This window comes from Hyperolius riggenbachi, chromosome 5 (assembly GCF_040937935.1).
Source record: "Hyperolius riggenbachi isolate aHypRig1 chromosome 5, aHypRig1.pri, whole genome shotgun sequence".
NCBI classification, from domain to species: domain Eukaryota; kingdom Metazoa; phylum Chordata; class Amphibia; order Anura; family Hyperoliidae; genus Hyperolius; species Hyperolius riggenbachi.
Window position 1 is genome coordinate 261,143,991 of NC_090650.1, and position 15,867 is coordinate 261,159,857.

The 15,867-nt window shown below is 41.5% G+C and overlaps 1 protein-coding gene across 1 annotated transcript in view; it reads left to right on the forward strand.

The window, feature by feature from the left end:
* Window positions 1-15,867, forward strand: part of LOC137519377 (collagen alpha-2(IX) chain-like) — a 132,182-nt gene that overhangs the window by 2,460 nt on the left and 113,855 nt on the right. Inside the window, exon 2 of the mRNA XM_068238333.1 lies at window positions 14,532-14,822. Coding sequence (XP_068094434.1) covers window positions 14,532-14,822 — 291 coding nt within the window. The remainder of the gene's footprint in view (window positions 1-14,531; window positions 14,823-15,867) is intronic.

A 15,867-nucleotide genomic window follows, 5' to 3' on the forward strand; every position in this document is an offset into this window, starting at 1 on the left:
TTTCAGCCATTGTAGTTTAAAAATAAAATGTCCTATTTTAGATAAAACAGACACATTTTATTTGCCCATTTGTCCCGGTTATTACGGTACATTGTTTAAATTACGTCCTTAGTACAATGTATGGCAATAATATTTTATTTGGAAATAAAGGTGTATTTTTCCAGTTTAGTTTTTTTTTTTTTATACTGTAGAAATAATTGTAAGCTTTTATTTACAAAAGCAACAGTAATATACCATCATAACATACATATTTTGAAATTCCCTAAGGTAACTAAGTAGTTTTTTTTAATGTTGTAATTCTTTTTATTTTTACAAAATTTATTTTGGTAACTATGGGGTAGGATTGGAAGGGGTTGAAAAATAATAAATATTTAAGAAAAGTTTGAATGTAAAAGTGTCTTATGGTATATTTGGCTGTATTTTTTGACCACAAGATGGCACTACACTTAGTTCACTGTCTGCTGTTTGCAGCAGATAGGAATGAACATGTTTGTAACAGTTTCCTTGGGGTTCTCCTGAGAATGATTTGGTTCTCATGCCCTGATCACAGAAGAACAGGGAAGCAGCGATGGCGAACGGAAACAGCGCAGGAATTGCGATTGGCGGCAGTAAGTAAACAGTGCGTATATATACGCCCCTGATCTGCTTATGGTAAACACGGGCGTATATATACGTAACAAAAATCCAGAACTGGTTAATATCTCAAATAACCCATTTATAACCAGGATGTTGTATATTCTCGAACACTATATCTAAGTAGGGGGATTAAAGCAGGTCTTACATCTATCCAAGACCAAATGGAATTTTTTTTATTGCTCCACGGTGTATATACTATTTTTTATAGGGTAAAGCTTTGTCTACATGTTTAATCCAGCTATCAAGAGTTGGTGGAGTGGGCACAGGCCACCTTCACGCCACCTTTTGTCTTCTCATAAACAACACTTCAGACATAAATGTTTTAAAGGAGTTATGTAGTCCTTCATTTTGTATTACCCCGAGGATGTACAGGATTGGGTTGGAGGTCGTGGGACAACCCATTTTGTTATGTAGGAATTTTTTTATATATGCTTTCAAAAGTCTGCTGTGATATGACTTTCCCAAATGAGGTGGAAGAAGGATGGGGAGGGGGCTTTGCACTTTGGACAGGTGTCAGTGAATTAAGGGTTATATTTGACCATTCTGCTAGGAGTTAAGTGCGCCTGGTGCAGGATATACAGTTGAGTTATTCATTCACATATTCAGGGGAATACCTTTTTGGCCGCAAATAGGGCATCTTCCCAGTCCTCGTCTGAATATTCTAATTCATCTGTTTACCATTTAACATGAGAAGGGGTGTTGAGTTTTAGTACTGTGTAGTCAAGCAAAGTTTTATACAACTCCCCGATCATGGGTCTAGTAGGCCCATTATGGATCATCTCGATGATAGGCGAGTTGTATGTACGGTTAGGGGATAGTGTGAACTGTTTCCAGTAGGCATGCCGTAGTTGCCAGTAACAGAATTATTGAGTGTATGGAATGTGATATTTGTTCATTATTTCATTAAATGTAAGAAGTTCAACAGTGGTTACAATGTGTCCAAGGAACACCACACCTCTAGCTATCCAAAAATGTGGGTTTGGGACCAGCTTGACTACACAGTTCAACACTTTGCCTGCTTGGTCGAGAATAGGGTTGTTTTTTCATTAGGGATTTCACAGTCAAGTGCTACACTATCCAAGCATGGATCTTAGTCATATCACAGGGTGTCAACATTCGTGGAGGCTGGGACAGTGAACCATGCCAGGATATCGTATTGGTACAGGTGAAAGGAGATCCCATCAAGGTAGAAATGGATAACTTTTACTTATGGAGAAAGGAAGACTGGGAGCCCTTATGGTGCAGTATCGTTAGGACCAATAGTGGCAAATTGTAGTGGGTAATTATACTCACAAGGATGGGTTGCAGTCCTGCAACCACCGTAAGTGCATGCGGAAAGAAACAGTTTCCGCTCGGTATCCGTGACCTTCTGGAACTGGGTGGTCGCTCTTCTCCTGTGGTCCTGTCTACTGGTGGACTTGGTCAACAAGTAGTGGGGAGCAGCACCTCGTAGAGGTGTAGGGTAACACTGGGTGAAATGTTTGGGGAACCGCTCAAAAAATAGGTATGACAAATTATATATACAAAAAGGAAGGGAGGTCTCTTACCTCCAGTGAAGACTCATGTGTGTGGGAAAAAGGAGTCTTTATTAAAAAACGGTTATACTGTAGACAACGCGTTTCACGAGACTCAGCCCACCTCCTCAGGTCAACACAAACAGATAACCTTCTCTATGAGCCGTGTGGTGCGAGGGCGCCTTAGTCAAAGTCAGTGGAAGGGTGCCTTCCACTAGTCAGTGGAAGTAGCTGCTGCTTGCTTTTTGGCAGTTGGAAACAGCTGTTATTTCCCACAATGCAACAAGGCTCCCACAGTGTGATGCCAGAACCATGGTCCTGACATCACACTGTGGTAGGGGTTTCACCACAATATCAGCCATACAGAGCTCCCTGATGATCCGTTTGTGAAAAGGAAAAGATTTCTCATGGGCAAGGGGTATCAGCTACTAATTGGGATAATGTTCAATTCTTGGTTATGGTTTCTCTTTAAGCTTGCTGTTAACATTACCTGAGGAATTTAGATGGTCAGTGATATGCAAATGTTATGCAGTTTGGGGTTGGGACCCTCAGCATTTGCAAGAAGTGGATTTGACTAGCTCAGTTTCCTTAAATATATACACTCACCTAAAGGATTATTAGGAACACTATACTAATACGGTGTTTGACCCACTTTCCCTTGAATCTTGGCTCTTCCTGTTCAGTAAACCAGCACCTATTCAGTGAGGAGACCTTGGGCAAGACTCCCCAAAACTGCTACTGCCTATACAGCGCGTCCTAATGACTGCAGCTCTAGGGCTTTGAGTCTGCCAGCAGAAAAGCACAATATTAATGATTCAGCCTTATTTATTAGGTACCAAATGACTAGTGCTGTAAAATGCATTGCTTTAACTTCTGCACCTTTCAGGCTTTGTTCCAAATGAAAGTATTGACTGGAGTTTAAGTGTAAGCTCAAGTTAACGCTGAAATTCTTTGTTCCAAGTAGCTTACTGTTTTCATTCCAACATACAAATTTAATCCAGGGAAAATGTGCTGAGGATAGACTGTAATTGTGGACCATTTAACACAATAAGCTGCACTGTTTTGTTTCTGTTATTGTTGGTTTAACTTTAAACCTTTGAGGATTGGTATTTTTCTGGGATAAGCTACGCTACCTGTAAATACTTCTATCAGATACATTCCAAGTTAACCAGCTGCTAACTGTGTGTGCACTGCAAGAGCAAAAACCATGTTAAACTAAAACAAAGTTTGTTTTCCATAATATGCCAGCCAAGCAGATCCAGAAGTAAAAAACAGGCTTTGGAAAAGATCACTTGTACTTTGTTCTTTGTTATCCATTAAAACAAAAATATTTAAGTGCCCATTTGGCGCCAGTATTTATTTTTGCCATTTCCATGCTGGCACCTCAGTTTATCCAAACATCTGGAAACACTGCACAAGAGTAATGTACCGTGAAAATCAGACATTAAACCTGTTGGAAACCTTTAGTTACAATAATAACATTTATAATTTGGATCATTTAGGTATGTTAAAGGTACCCATAGCTAAGAGATGTCACCTGATCAGATCAGAAGTGGCTACGAATTTTGATTAATTATAAAAGAATCGATAGTACAAAAAAATAAATTCATCAGAAAAAAAAAATGAAAAAAAAAATTGATTTCATAAATAGATTTGATTACAAAACTGATGGCAATCCTGAACCGTACCTCCCTTTCCTCCTTAGAACGTGCATGGTTTGAAGGGCAACTAAAGTGAGAATATGGAGGCTGCCATTTTTATTTCCAGTTCCTTGGCTATCCTGGTGATCTATTTAGCTGAAGTAGTGTCTGAATAATACCAGAAACATGCATGCAGCTAAACTTTTCAAATCTGACTATGTTAGAAACACCTGATCTGAATATGATTAAGGGCTCTGCCTCTGACACCGGTGACTTGGGTTTGAATCTTGGCTATTCCTGTTCAGTAAGCCAGCACCTATTCAGTAAGGAGAGCTTGGGCTAGACTCCCTAACACTGCTACTGCCTCCTGGCGCACCCTAGTAGCTGCAGCTCAAGTGCTTTGAGTCTGTCGGGAGAAAAACCCAATATAAATGTTCTGTCTTGTCTTGTCTTGCATATGCTTGTTCAGGGTCTAGGGCTAAGGCTTCTTGCACACAGGGACGCTACAGGCGCACGTTAGTGCAGCCTGTAACGCTCCCCCAACGCACAGCAATGTAACACAAGTGGGTTGTTCACACTGCCCACGTTGCAAAGTGCTGCATGCTGTGTGTTTTCCGCGGCTAAGCCCCGTTAGACTGTTTGCACATGCTCAGTCATGTTGGGGAGGAGGGAAGAGCGGCCGGGCACATGGCTAATTAATATTCACTGCACTCAGTGACGTGCAGTGTTTTCTTCCTGGAGCGGCCGCTCTGTGCGGCGATTGGCCGGGCGGGACCACGTGATGCCGTATGCGTCCAGAGTGAGCTGCACAACGCGGCTCACTCCGACGTCCACACCAGAGAGCACCAAGCGTTGCATAAGGGGCACGTTATGTGCCCTATAACGTCCCCTAAACGCAACGTCCTGGTGTGTAACTAGCCTAAAAGTATTAGAGGCAGAGGATCAGCAGGATAAGCCAGGCAACTTCAGTTGTCCTTTAACCCTCTGGGCGATACAATTATATCGCCCAGGAAGGGGCGCAGGACTTTTTTTTTTAATTTTTAATTTTTTAAATCATGTAGCGAGCCCTGGGCTCGCTACATGATAGCCGCAGCGCAGCGACATCCCCCACCCACCAGTAAGCAGGAAATACCATTCAGAACGGGATTCCCTGCTGGGCTTCCCCAGTCGCCATGGTGACGGGGCGGGATGACGTCACCGACGTCATGGACGTCGTGACGTCAGAGGGAGTCCCGATCGGCGGCGATTGGAAGTTACACGCAGCTAGCAAAGTGCTAGCTGCGTGTAACAAAAAAAAAATTATGCAAATCGGCCCACCAGGGCCTGAGAACTCCTCCTGCGCGACATACCCCGAGCTCAGCTCGGGATTATCGCCCAGGAGGTTAAGGGCCTTTATCCATTGCATTTGTCCAATTTGAAGAATCCATGCATTTTGCTGATCGTACTGCTGGAATAGTAGAAATTATGTGCCATTGTGGTTAAGTGATATGATTTTTCCCTAAATGCCTACACTGACCCTTATTTAAGCAATTGTGTTTGTTTAAAAAAAAAAAAATGAGAGATTTGTACTCAAGCGTCACACAGGATTTATTCATCTTTATTAAGGTGGCCACACACAATTTTAAAATATTTTTTTTATACAAATATTACAATCGATTTTTATGATTGATTTTCAACTGTTTAAAATCTGACCAATGTATCACATATGCATGTTTAATTTTTGCCACAATCTGAAAAAAATGATGTAAAACTGAAAGAATTGCTAGGGATTGTAAATCAATAAATTTTCAATTTACCAAATACCCTTCAGTTTTCAGAAAAATGTATCAGAATTTACCATCATGACCTACTTAAATATATAGAAAAACCAAAATATTCAGTTACATTTCTTGAAAAAATAAAATTTCCAATTGTTCCATACAACCAAACCAATTGTTTTTATAAAAATAAATAAACAATCATTTTTTCTGTATCGTGTATGGCCACCTTAAAGGTGACCATACAAAATACAATTTTTTTATTTAGATCTTTTAAGTTCAGTCAATTTTCTTGACTGATTATTTTCTTTGAAGAATTAGACCAATCAATCCACCATATACTATTCAAATTTTCCTTAAAATTGATCAGGAATTTCCACCACTCTAGACAGCTCAAAAGACTGAAAATTCAGGAAATTCCATCATCCTTTTCAGATTGAAAAGCTATCCATTATTTAACAAAATCAAAAACATAAATCTTGCATATATCCCGAAGAAACAAAATCTATATAAAGCGCTAGTGTAATAAAACCCTATGGGCCCGTTCATACTTGGGTGATTTGCAGCGTTTACGGCGACGCTTTGTAAATACAATAAATATTAATACTTTAATGCAGGGGTGCCCACACTTTTTCGGCTCGCAAGCTACTTTAAAATTTGCAGAGTCCAGGAAATCTACCAACATTTAGGTAGCAGGTATACGTGTCTTTGGTATAGGTAGATAGGTATAGGGGCCTTCAGTATAGTTAGCCAGGTATAGTGTAGTTAGGTGTGGGTGGCTTCAGTATAGTTGGCCAGGTATAGTGTAGTTAGGTGTGGGTGCCTTCATTACAGTTAGCCAGGTATAGTGTAGTTAGGTTCAGGGACCTTCAGAATAGTTAGCCAGGTATAGTGTAGTTAGGTGCAGGGACCTTCAGTATAGTTAGCCAGGTATAGTGTAGTTAGGTGCAGGGACCTTCAGTATAGTTAGCAAGGTATAGTGTAGTTAGGTGCAGGGACCTTCAGTATGGTTAGCCAGGTATAGTGTAGTTAGGTGCAGGGACCTTCAGTATAGTTGGCCAGGTATAGTGTAGTTAGGTGTGGGTGCCTTCATTGTAGTTAGCCAGGTATAGTGTAGTTAGGTGCAGGGACCTTCAGTATAGTTAGCCAGGTATAGTGTAGTTAGGTGCAGGGACCTTCATTATAGTTAGCCAGGTATAGTGTAGTTAGGTGCAGGGACCTTCAGTATAGTTGGCCAGGTATAGTGTAGTTAGGTGCAGGGACCTTCAGTATAGTTAGCCAGGTTTAGTGTAGTAAGGTGCAGGGACCTTCAGTATAGTTAGCCAGGTATAGTGTAGTTAGGTGCAGGGACCTTCAGTATAGTTAGCCAGGTATAGTGTAGTTAGGTGCAGGGGCCTTCAGTGTAGTTAGCCAGGTATAGTGTAGTTAGGTGTAGGTGCCTTCATTATAGTTAGCCAGGTATAGTGTAGTTAGGTGCAGGGACCTTCAGTATAGTTGGCCAGGTATAGTGTAGTTAGGTGCAGGGACCTTCAGTATAGTTAGCCAGGTTTAGTGTAGTAAGGTGCAGGGACCTTCAGTATAGTTGGCCAGGTATAGTGTAGTTAGGTGTGGGTGCCTTCATTATAGTTAGCCAGGTATAGTGTAGTTAGGTGCAGGGACCTTTAGTATAGTTAGCCAGGTATAGTGTAGTTAGGTGTAGGGGCCTTCAGTATAGTTAGCCAGGTATAGTGTAGTTAGGTGTAGGTGCCTACATTATAGTTAGCCAGGTATAGTGTAGTTAGGTGCAGGGACCTTCAGTATAGTTAGCCAGGTATAGTGTAGTTAGGTGCTGGGACCTTCAGTATAGTTGGCCAGGTATAGTGTAGTTAGGTGCAGGGACCTTCAGTATAGTTAGCCAGGTTTAGTGTAGTTAGGTGCAGGGACTTTCAGTATAGTTAGTCAGGTATGGAGTAGTTAGGTGTGCCTTCAGTATAGTTAGCTAGGTATAGTGTAGGTAGGCGTAGGGGCCACTCACCTCCCTCCAGTTCCAGCGGCGGTGTCTGGGGCTCCTCCTGGTCTCCCCTCTATTAGCCGCGCTGCGAGTGCCTCCGGAGTCCGGCGAGCGAAGGGGGCTATGATGTCGCGGCCGCGTCCTCCTCTCCCGCTGTACCGCCCCTCTCCTCTCCACCTCTTGTTCTGATTGGCCAGTGGCTGGCAGCAGATTCTGCCAGCCGCAAAATGTTACATGGCCGCAATCTACCAAATAGGCGGTCGCGATCTACCGGTAGATCGCGATCGACCTATTGGGGACCCCTTCTTTAATGCCTGTATTGGATACTTAGCTTGCATTAATGATTCTAATACTTGTGCTGTCAAGCAGCAAATTCATATATTGTCGCCACTCTTTTCTTAAGCACGTATGCTGTATTGCACTTTGATTTTTGCAATATTAGCAATTTTGGCACTTGTACATTATTGATGATCCTTTTATAACACATGTACGAAGGTCATCCAGAAAGTAACAGCCATTTACTTTTATGTGCCACACAAGGTATTCTTTCTCTGTAATTCAACTTGCATCTGTCAGGTTAGCCTCTTCTCTACCTGCAACTGTACCACTTGTCACATGCCTGCAGAATGCTGTTAATGGTTTGTTCAGTAGCATTAAGCTCCTGCTCCCCTTAAATCATTATACCATAGGCAAGGAGTGTGATACTACTACAACAAAGATATTGAAAATGTACCTTGCAAAAAGATATGATAAAGAAAGAAGGTGATTATATGAAGAAATACTCAGAAGTGTGTCAAAAATGAAATACGGTATATACTCGCATATAAGCCGACCCGCGTATAAGCCGAGGTACCCACTTTTCTCTCACAAACCAGGAAAAAGTTATTAAATTGTGTATGAGCCCTCTCCCCAGTAGCCAAATGTTGTTCCCCCAGTACAAGTCAGCCTTCTCCCCATAGCCAGATGTGCCCCAAGGTTGATACAGCTGTGTCTTAAGATGCCTCTAGATGGCGTCACAGATATGAGACACAACGATTGCCACACAGGAAGAATTCCCAATAATTGTACCGCTGACACGTTGATTGCATGCTCCGCTCCACAAGCCAGGGGAAATGGGTAGTTTTGAGCAGCACACTCTGCACACCATGTTGCAGGAGATGCGGGGCATGGGCACAGCTGGCAATAGCAGGATCACTACTCTTCTGCCAGTAACAAAACCTGCTCCACCATCTGTTCTGCTCCACTGACTTGTATATAAGACGAGGGTGTAACTTTTAAGCACATTTTTCTGTACTGAAAAATTAGGCTTATGCACGAGTATACTGTATAAGGTACATGTTTTCTTCATGGATTCATCAAAATCGACTGTTCCCTTCCAGACGACTCTTGTATATTAGAACAATATGGTATTGTTTACAGCATTGATAATTACTAGAAAATATATAGTGGTCATAGTGGATAGAGTATTCAGTTTTATACTTTTCTCCCTGATGTGTTTTGTAATACCACCCCAATATAATACCACAAGGCAATCCATACAGTTTTACATTTTGAACCTATTTAAACTAGTTAGTCACTATATATGTGTTAAATTATCAATGTGTACCTGATATTAATGATTTACCACATTGGTGGATTGTCCCACTCAGTATGAGTTTTCAGCAGAAATGTGATCTATTATCACTAATATTGCTACTGCCAAAAACTTTGCAGTGCAAAGCGAATGTAACCTTACTCTTGTACCACCCTGCTTACATCCACACACTCCAGCTACAGGTGAATAAAAAAAAATAGAATATTGTGCAAAAGTGCATAATTTCAGTGATTCAACTTAAAAACTAGTATATTAGTATATGAAATAGACTCATTACATGCAAAGCAAGATATTTTAAGCCTTTATTTGTTATAATTTTAAAGATAATGGCTTACAGCTTATGAAAAACCCAAAATCAAAATAGCTGAAATTTAAAATATTGTGATAAGGTTCAATATTCTAGGCTCAATGTGTCAGGCTCTAATTATCAGCAAATGAATCCAAAACACCTGCAAAGGGTTCCTGAGCCTTTAATGGTCTCGTAGTGTGGTTTAGTAGAAATCACTATAATGGGAAATACTGCTGACCTGACAGTTACGCAGAAAACCATCACTGACACACTCTCTAAGAAGGGAAAGCCTCAAAAGGCAAAAGAAGTTGGATGTTCCCAAGGTGCTGTATCAAAGCACATTAATAGAAAGTTATGTGGAAGGGAAAAGTGTGGAAGAAAAAGGGTGCACAAGCAGCAGAGATGATCGCAGCCTGGGGAGGATTGTCCAGAAAGGCCATTCCAAAGTGTTATAGACTTTTACAAGGAGTAGATTGAGGCTGGAGTTAGTGCATCAAGAGCCACTACACACAGACTGATGATGGACATGGACTTCAAATGATGTATTCCTCCTGTCAAGCCATTCATGAACAATAAACAATGTCAAAAGCATCTTACGTGGGCTAAAGAAGAAAATAACAGGTCTGTTGCTCAGTGGTCCATAGTCCTCCTTTCTGATGAGAGCAAAGGTCCAGTGTAAAGTTTCCACATTCTGTGTTGATTTGGGGAGCCATATCATCTGCTGGAGTTGGTCCTCTGTGCTTCATTAAGTCCAGAGTCAATGCAGCCGTCTACCAGGAGATTTTGGAGCTCTTCATGCTTCCTTCCCCAGACAAGCTTTATGAAGATACTGACTTCATTTTGCAGAAGGACCTGGCACATCCCCACACTGCCAAAAGTACAAAAATCTGGTTCAATGACCATGGGATTACTGTGATCCATTGGCCAGCAAACTCGCCTGACCTGAATCTCATAAAAAAATCTATGGGGCAGTGGTGTAGCAAGAGATCATGGGGCCCCAGTCAGAGCACCTGATCTGCATGCTTGTTGAAGGTGTGTGGCTGAAAGTATTAGAGACAAAGGATCAGGAGGAGAGTCAAGCAACGGGTACAGTGGTTTGCAAAAGTATTTGGCCCCCTTGAAGTTTTCCACATTTTGTCATATTAATGCCACAAACCTGAATCAATTGTATAGGAATTCCACGTGATAGACCAATATAAAGTGTTGTACACATGAAAAGTGGAACGAAAATCATACATGATTCCAAACATTTTTACAAATAAATAACTGCAAAGTGGGGTGTGCGTAATTATTCAGCCCCCTTTGGTCTGAGTGCAGTCAGTTGCCCATAGACATTGCCTGATGAGTGCTAATGACTAAATAGAGTGCAGCTGTGTGTAATCTAATGTCAGTACAAATACAGCTGCTCTGTGACGGCCTCAGAGGTTGTCTAAGAGAATCTTGGGAGTAACAACACCATGAAGTCCAAAGAACAACCCAGACAGGTCAGGGATAAAGTTATTGAGACATTTAAAGCAGGCTTAAGCTACAAAAAGATTTCCAAAGCCTTGAACATCCCACGGAGCATTGTTCAAGCGATCATTCAGAAATGGAAGGATTATGGCACAACTGTAAACCTACCAAGATAAGGCCATCCACCTAAACTCACAGGCTGAACAAGGAGAGCGCTGATCAGAAATGCAGTCAAGAGGCCCATGGTGACTCTGGACGAGCTGCAGAGATCTACAGCTCAGGCTGGGAGACTCTGTCCATAGGACAACTATTAGTTGTGCACTGCACAAAGTTGGCCTTTATGGAAGAGTGGCAAGAAGAAAGCCATTGTTAACAGAAAAGCATAAGAAGTCCCGTTTGCAGTTTGCCACAAGCCATGTGGGGGACACAGCCAACATGTGGAAGAAGGTGCTCTGGTCATATGATATCAAAATGAAACTTTTTGAACAAACTGCAAAACGCTATGTGTGGCAGAAAACTAACACTGCACATCACTCTGAACACACCATCCCCACTGTCAAATATGGTGGTGGCAGCGTCATGCTCTGGGGTGCTTCTCCTCAGCAGGGACAGGGAAGCTGGTCAGAGTTGATGGGAAGATGGATGGAGCCAAATACAAGGCAATCTTAGAAGAAAACCTCTTGGAGTCTGCAAAAGACTTGAGACTGCGGCAGAGGTTCACCTTCCAGCAGGACAATGACCCTAAACATAAAGCCAGGGCAACAATGGAATAATTTAAAACAAAACATATCCAGGTGTTAAAATGGCCCAATCAAAGTCCAGATCTAAATCCAATTGAGAATCTGTGGCAAGATCTGAAAACTGCTGTTCACCAACGCTGTCCATCTAATCTGACTGAGCTGGAGCTGTTTTGCAAAGAAGAATGGGCAAGGATTTCAGTCTCTAGATGTGCAAAGCTGGTAGAGACATACCCTAAAAGACTGGCAGCTGTAATTGCAGCAAAAGGTGGTTCTACAAAGTATTGACTCAGGGGGCTGAATAATTACGCACACCCCACTTTGCAGTTATTTTTTTTTAAAATGTTTGGAATCATGTAAGATTTTCGTTCCACTTCTCACATGTACACCACTTTGTATTGGTCTTTCACGTGGAATTCCAATAAAATTGATTCATGTTTGTGGCAGTAATGTGACAAAATGTGAAAAACTTCAAGGGGGCCGAATACTTTTGCAAACCACTGTATTATTTAAAAAGGAGAAATCCATATCCTTCTCAGTTTAGGTTCACTTTAACAGTTAACCACCAGTGTAATGCGTATCCTATTCTTGACAAACTGATCTTTTCCTTATTTCTAGTATGTAGTACATTATTTCATTGTTTTCCATTATAGGCAACAAGCGAGAAGCCAAAATACCTTGTAACATGGCTGTTTGTGTGCTCATTGCTTACGGTACAGTTCATTCACATCCATGGACAGGAGGATTCTGGAGACCATTCAGGTAATTTACGACTGGACGTTTACTCTTCTAATATTAGATCCTGCTTCCTTCACTTGACATCCTTAATAGCAGAGCCATTTCTGGCCTATTTTTTAACCCAGGCAAAGCCCATGACTCACCCTTCCCCCCAGCAACAAAGCAAATATCATTGATATTATCAACAACAAGCATATGAAACCAGTCATGGCAAGAACTACCAGTGGCAGACAGGTAGTGATAGATTCACTGTGCAGTGTGAACTACCCCTACCTTGTGCCTATCGCTAACATCACTCTGCCCCCCCCCCCCTCCCTCATATCCTGAACCCTCCAGCTTTGCTTTACTCTCACTTCTGATCTCCCTCCATGGCTTCAGCCTAACTTCTCCTTACCCTGTGCCAAATGTGCTAGTAAGTCTAAACCCTTCATAACACGAGTGCTTTATTTCATGTAGAGCAATTTACACAGCTCTTTATTGTATGCTTCTCTTTACCTGCACAGGATTACTCTTTAAAAATAAAATATTTCATTTTATGATTGAAAGACTGCTTTGACTCTGCATGAATTGAGTATATTTTTATGTTATTTGCAATGAGACCTGCATTCTACAAATTACGTGTCATTTAAAAAAATCGATTCTGGCATAAATGCCTTTCCGACCTGGCTCAAAGAGCGACACTTGTCTGGCCTTGGAAGATAGTGGAGCATTTTGTGTTTGTTTTCTCCACTGGCAGTCTGTAGTATGACATAAGGGAAATAAACTTATGCTAAAAGTCAATTAAAATAATTGCAGCAATCACAGGTTGTTCTGCTCATAGGTAATGACAGATCACTTAGTGAAGAGCTGTATGACTGACATCATGAAAAATACTTAAAAATGTACCGTACATTTAGCCAATCAAATATTCCTTGTCAGTAGTGTTCAAAAATGCCTCTGTTGGTTAGAAGGCTGCTTGGCCTACCAGAGCCAATTGCTCGGGTATAAGTAGGTCCTGAATCCAAACACCACTGAAATTAATGGGAACAAACCTGGTGGTGTGTTTTGAGCCCTACAACAACCAAATGACGTTATGGACTGTTCTTAAAAGCTCAGCAAGTTTTTAAAGCAAACCTGAGAGATCCACAGGAGAAAATGTCCAATCCACTCAGAGACCACCAATCAAGTGCTGGACCCTCTTAACGTTTGTAACAGGACACCTTGTGTCTCAACAGTAGCACATAGTCGCTCAGGTCAGCAGAAGAAGCCCAGCCCTAGTGGCTCTGTACTACTGTGCAGGTGCGTGGTGTCCTGCACCTGCGAAGTGCAGCTACACCCATTCATGGACGGGAGTGAAACTGCATTCACTGCTCATCGAAGTTTGGGCGGTTCCAGTGTTGGATCGATGGAAGCCTCTGGGGGATCCAGAGCTTTCTCTCTATCTGACATAAGTACCGATTTTTGGCACTTTTTTTCCCTTTATATACTCTTTAACATGTGCAAAAAGTGCATACTTAGTTTACTGTATGTACGCTATTTACATAGCGAGTATGAGTAGCTTTCTATATTACCACTTCAAGGACTGGGTCTGAACTGGATGTGTTCAACGTTGTAGTTTGTGTGAGAGGTTTGATGGACCTTTAACCATTGTTTGGACTCCCCATGTGCATCACACTGCATCTGAGGCCTTCAGATCACCTTTTTGCATTATAAGAACACACAACTTTCTGCCTTTTTCCAAATGATATGTATGCTTTTTTTGTATCTATTGTATTGTGTGCATACGCACACATTTATGTACATACAAATATATCCTATGCATCAGAAAACACAAATGTGAAAAGGCAAAAGATTGAGACCTAAAAAAAAGCTTATAATAGCCCAATCATTGTACTATTTGTCCAAAGCTAAGGCTTGCATAAAGGGCCGTACACTATACAATTTTTTCCTAAACATTGATCAGAATATGGTTTTGATGTGTTTTTTACACTCTGGTCCACTGCTGGTGAATGTTAAAAAAGTAGTATTTTTGACTTGTCACATTAGACCTATTTGTGCACTTCCTGAGTAGCCTTTAATAATCCTATTTACTGTATTCATTTTTGAAGGATGTCTGGGGGCATTTTGCTACGTAGTTTACCCTGTCCCTCAGTTTATACATATATTCTGGTCAATAATCTCCTGTGTTCTGTCTGCTACATCTAGGTGATCATGACTTTGAGGAAGAGATTTATTCAGAAGAAAATGAGTATGAGAGAGGTCCATACAATGGCTACCCTTCAAGAGAAGATTACTTAATTACAGCAACAGACATTCCATCTAGTGAGATTACATTTTCTGGCGACTATCCCGATCCTTATCCTGTACCTACAGAATCATATTTTGCAGCTAGAGATGTTACTACAATTACAACAAGATTTCCATACCACCGCCGGACTACCCCAAGTCCAAGGGAAGAGATTCTACCAGAACCTGACCATTCGTTCCAGGAGGAGGGTATCTAACATTTTGCTCTGTTTGTATACTCTAAAACGCAAGTTATCTTATATGTCTACTATAGTCTCTTGTTACTTATGTCTAATCCGGCTACTGCTAGACTAACAAAATTTACCATCAGCTGTATGATGTGAAGCCTACCTGACTGAAATAAAACTTTAAAATAGCAGATGGATGCACTCAGTAGGAAAATGAATTAATCCTGTTCCATAAGCAACAGTGACCCGATTCCATATTCAGCCCCTCATCCCTGTGTACAATCCATGTAAAGCAACCCCTCTCCTTCATGTACAGCTGTTTTGGGCAACAGCTCCCCTCCTTCAGGTGTTGCTCCTCGTCTGCAGCCTCTTATGCCAAATATTTCTGGGAAGCTTGTAAAAGGGCACAACGTCTGAAACAGCAGACTGGGAGTTTTTTTCAGTGATTGGACTCTGACGGTACACAAAGCAGATCCCAGCACACTTCTTTCTTTTTGTGAGTGCTGTTCCACCCCTCTTTTTTAGCCTCTTATTCTATTTGCAGAAACCCTTCTTCCATGCCCAGCCGCTCCTTGGGCTGTTGCAGACCCAGGCCTGGGCCTTTGTTGCCTCTCCAGAAATATGAACCTAAGGGTGTTGGTATCTGGTTAGTTGCACACCTCTACATAGCCATCAATGTCACATCCCAGAAGTGCCATTACTAATTCTACAAGTACACTCCTCAACATAGCCACATCCCCCCTTAATAGACAGAATAGGAGGTGGAGGCTAGTGCCTGTAATAATCATACTCCTCTTTAATAGAAGATGAAGACATGAGGTAAGTGGCACTTGCCTCTAGCAGAAGAAGGCTTCAGGAAGCCAGGATCCCAGAAGTAATCATCTTGCTTTTGCCTCGAAGGATCTAGTGAGGAGGGATAGTACTGTACATGAGATGCAAATAATTCTGAGTTGATGTAGAATTATGTAAATATTGTATGCAACTTGAAAATGTACCAATCAAATCCTGCCAAGGGGGAATTCAGTTCATTTTCAAGCAGCATACATTTGCTTAATACTACATCAGCT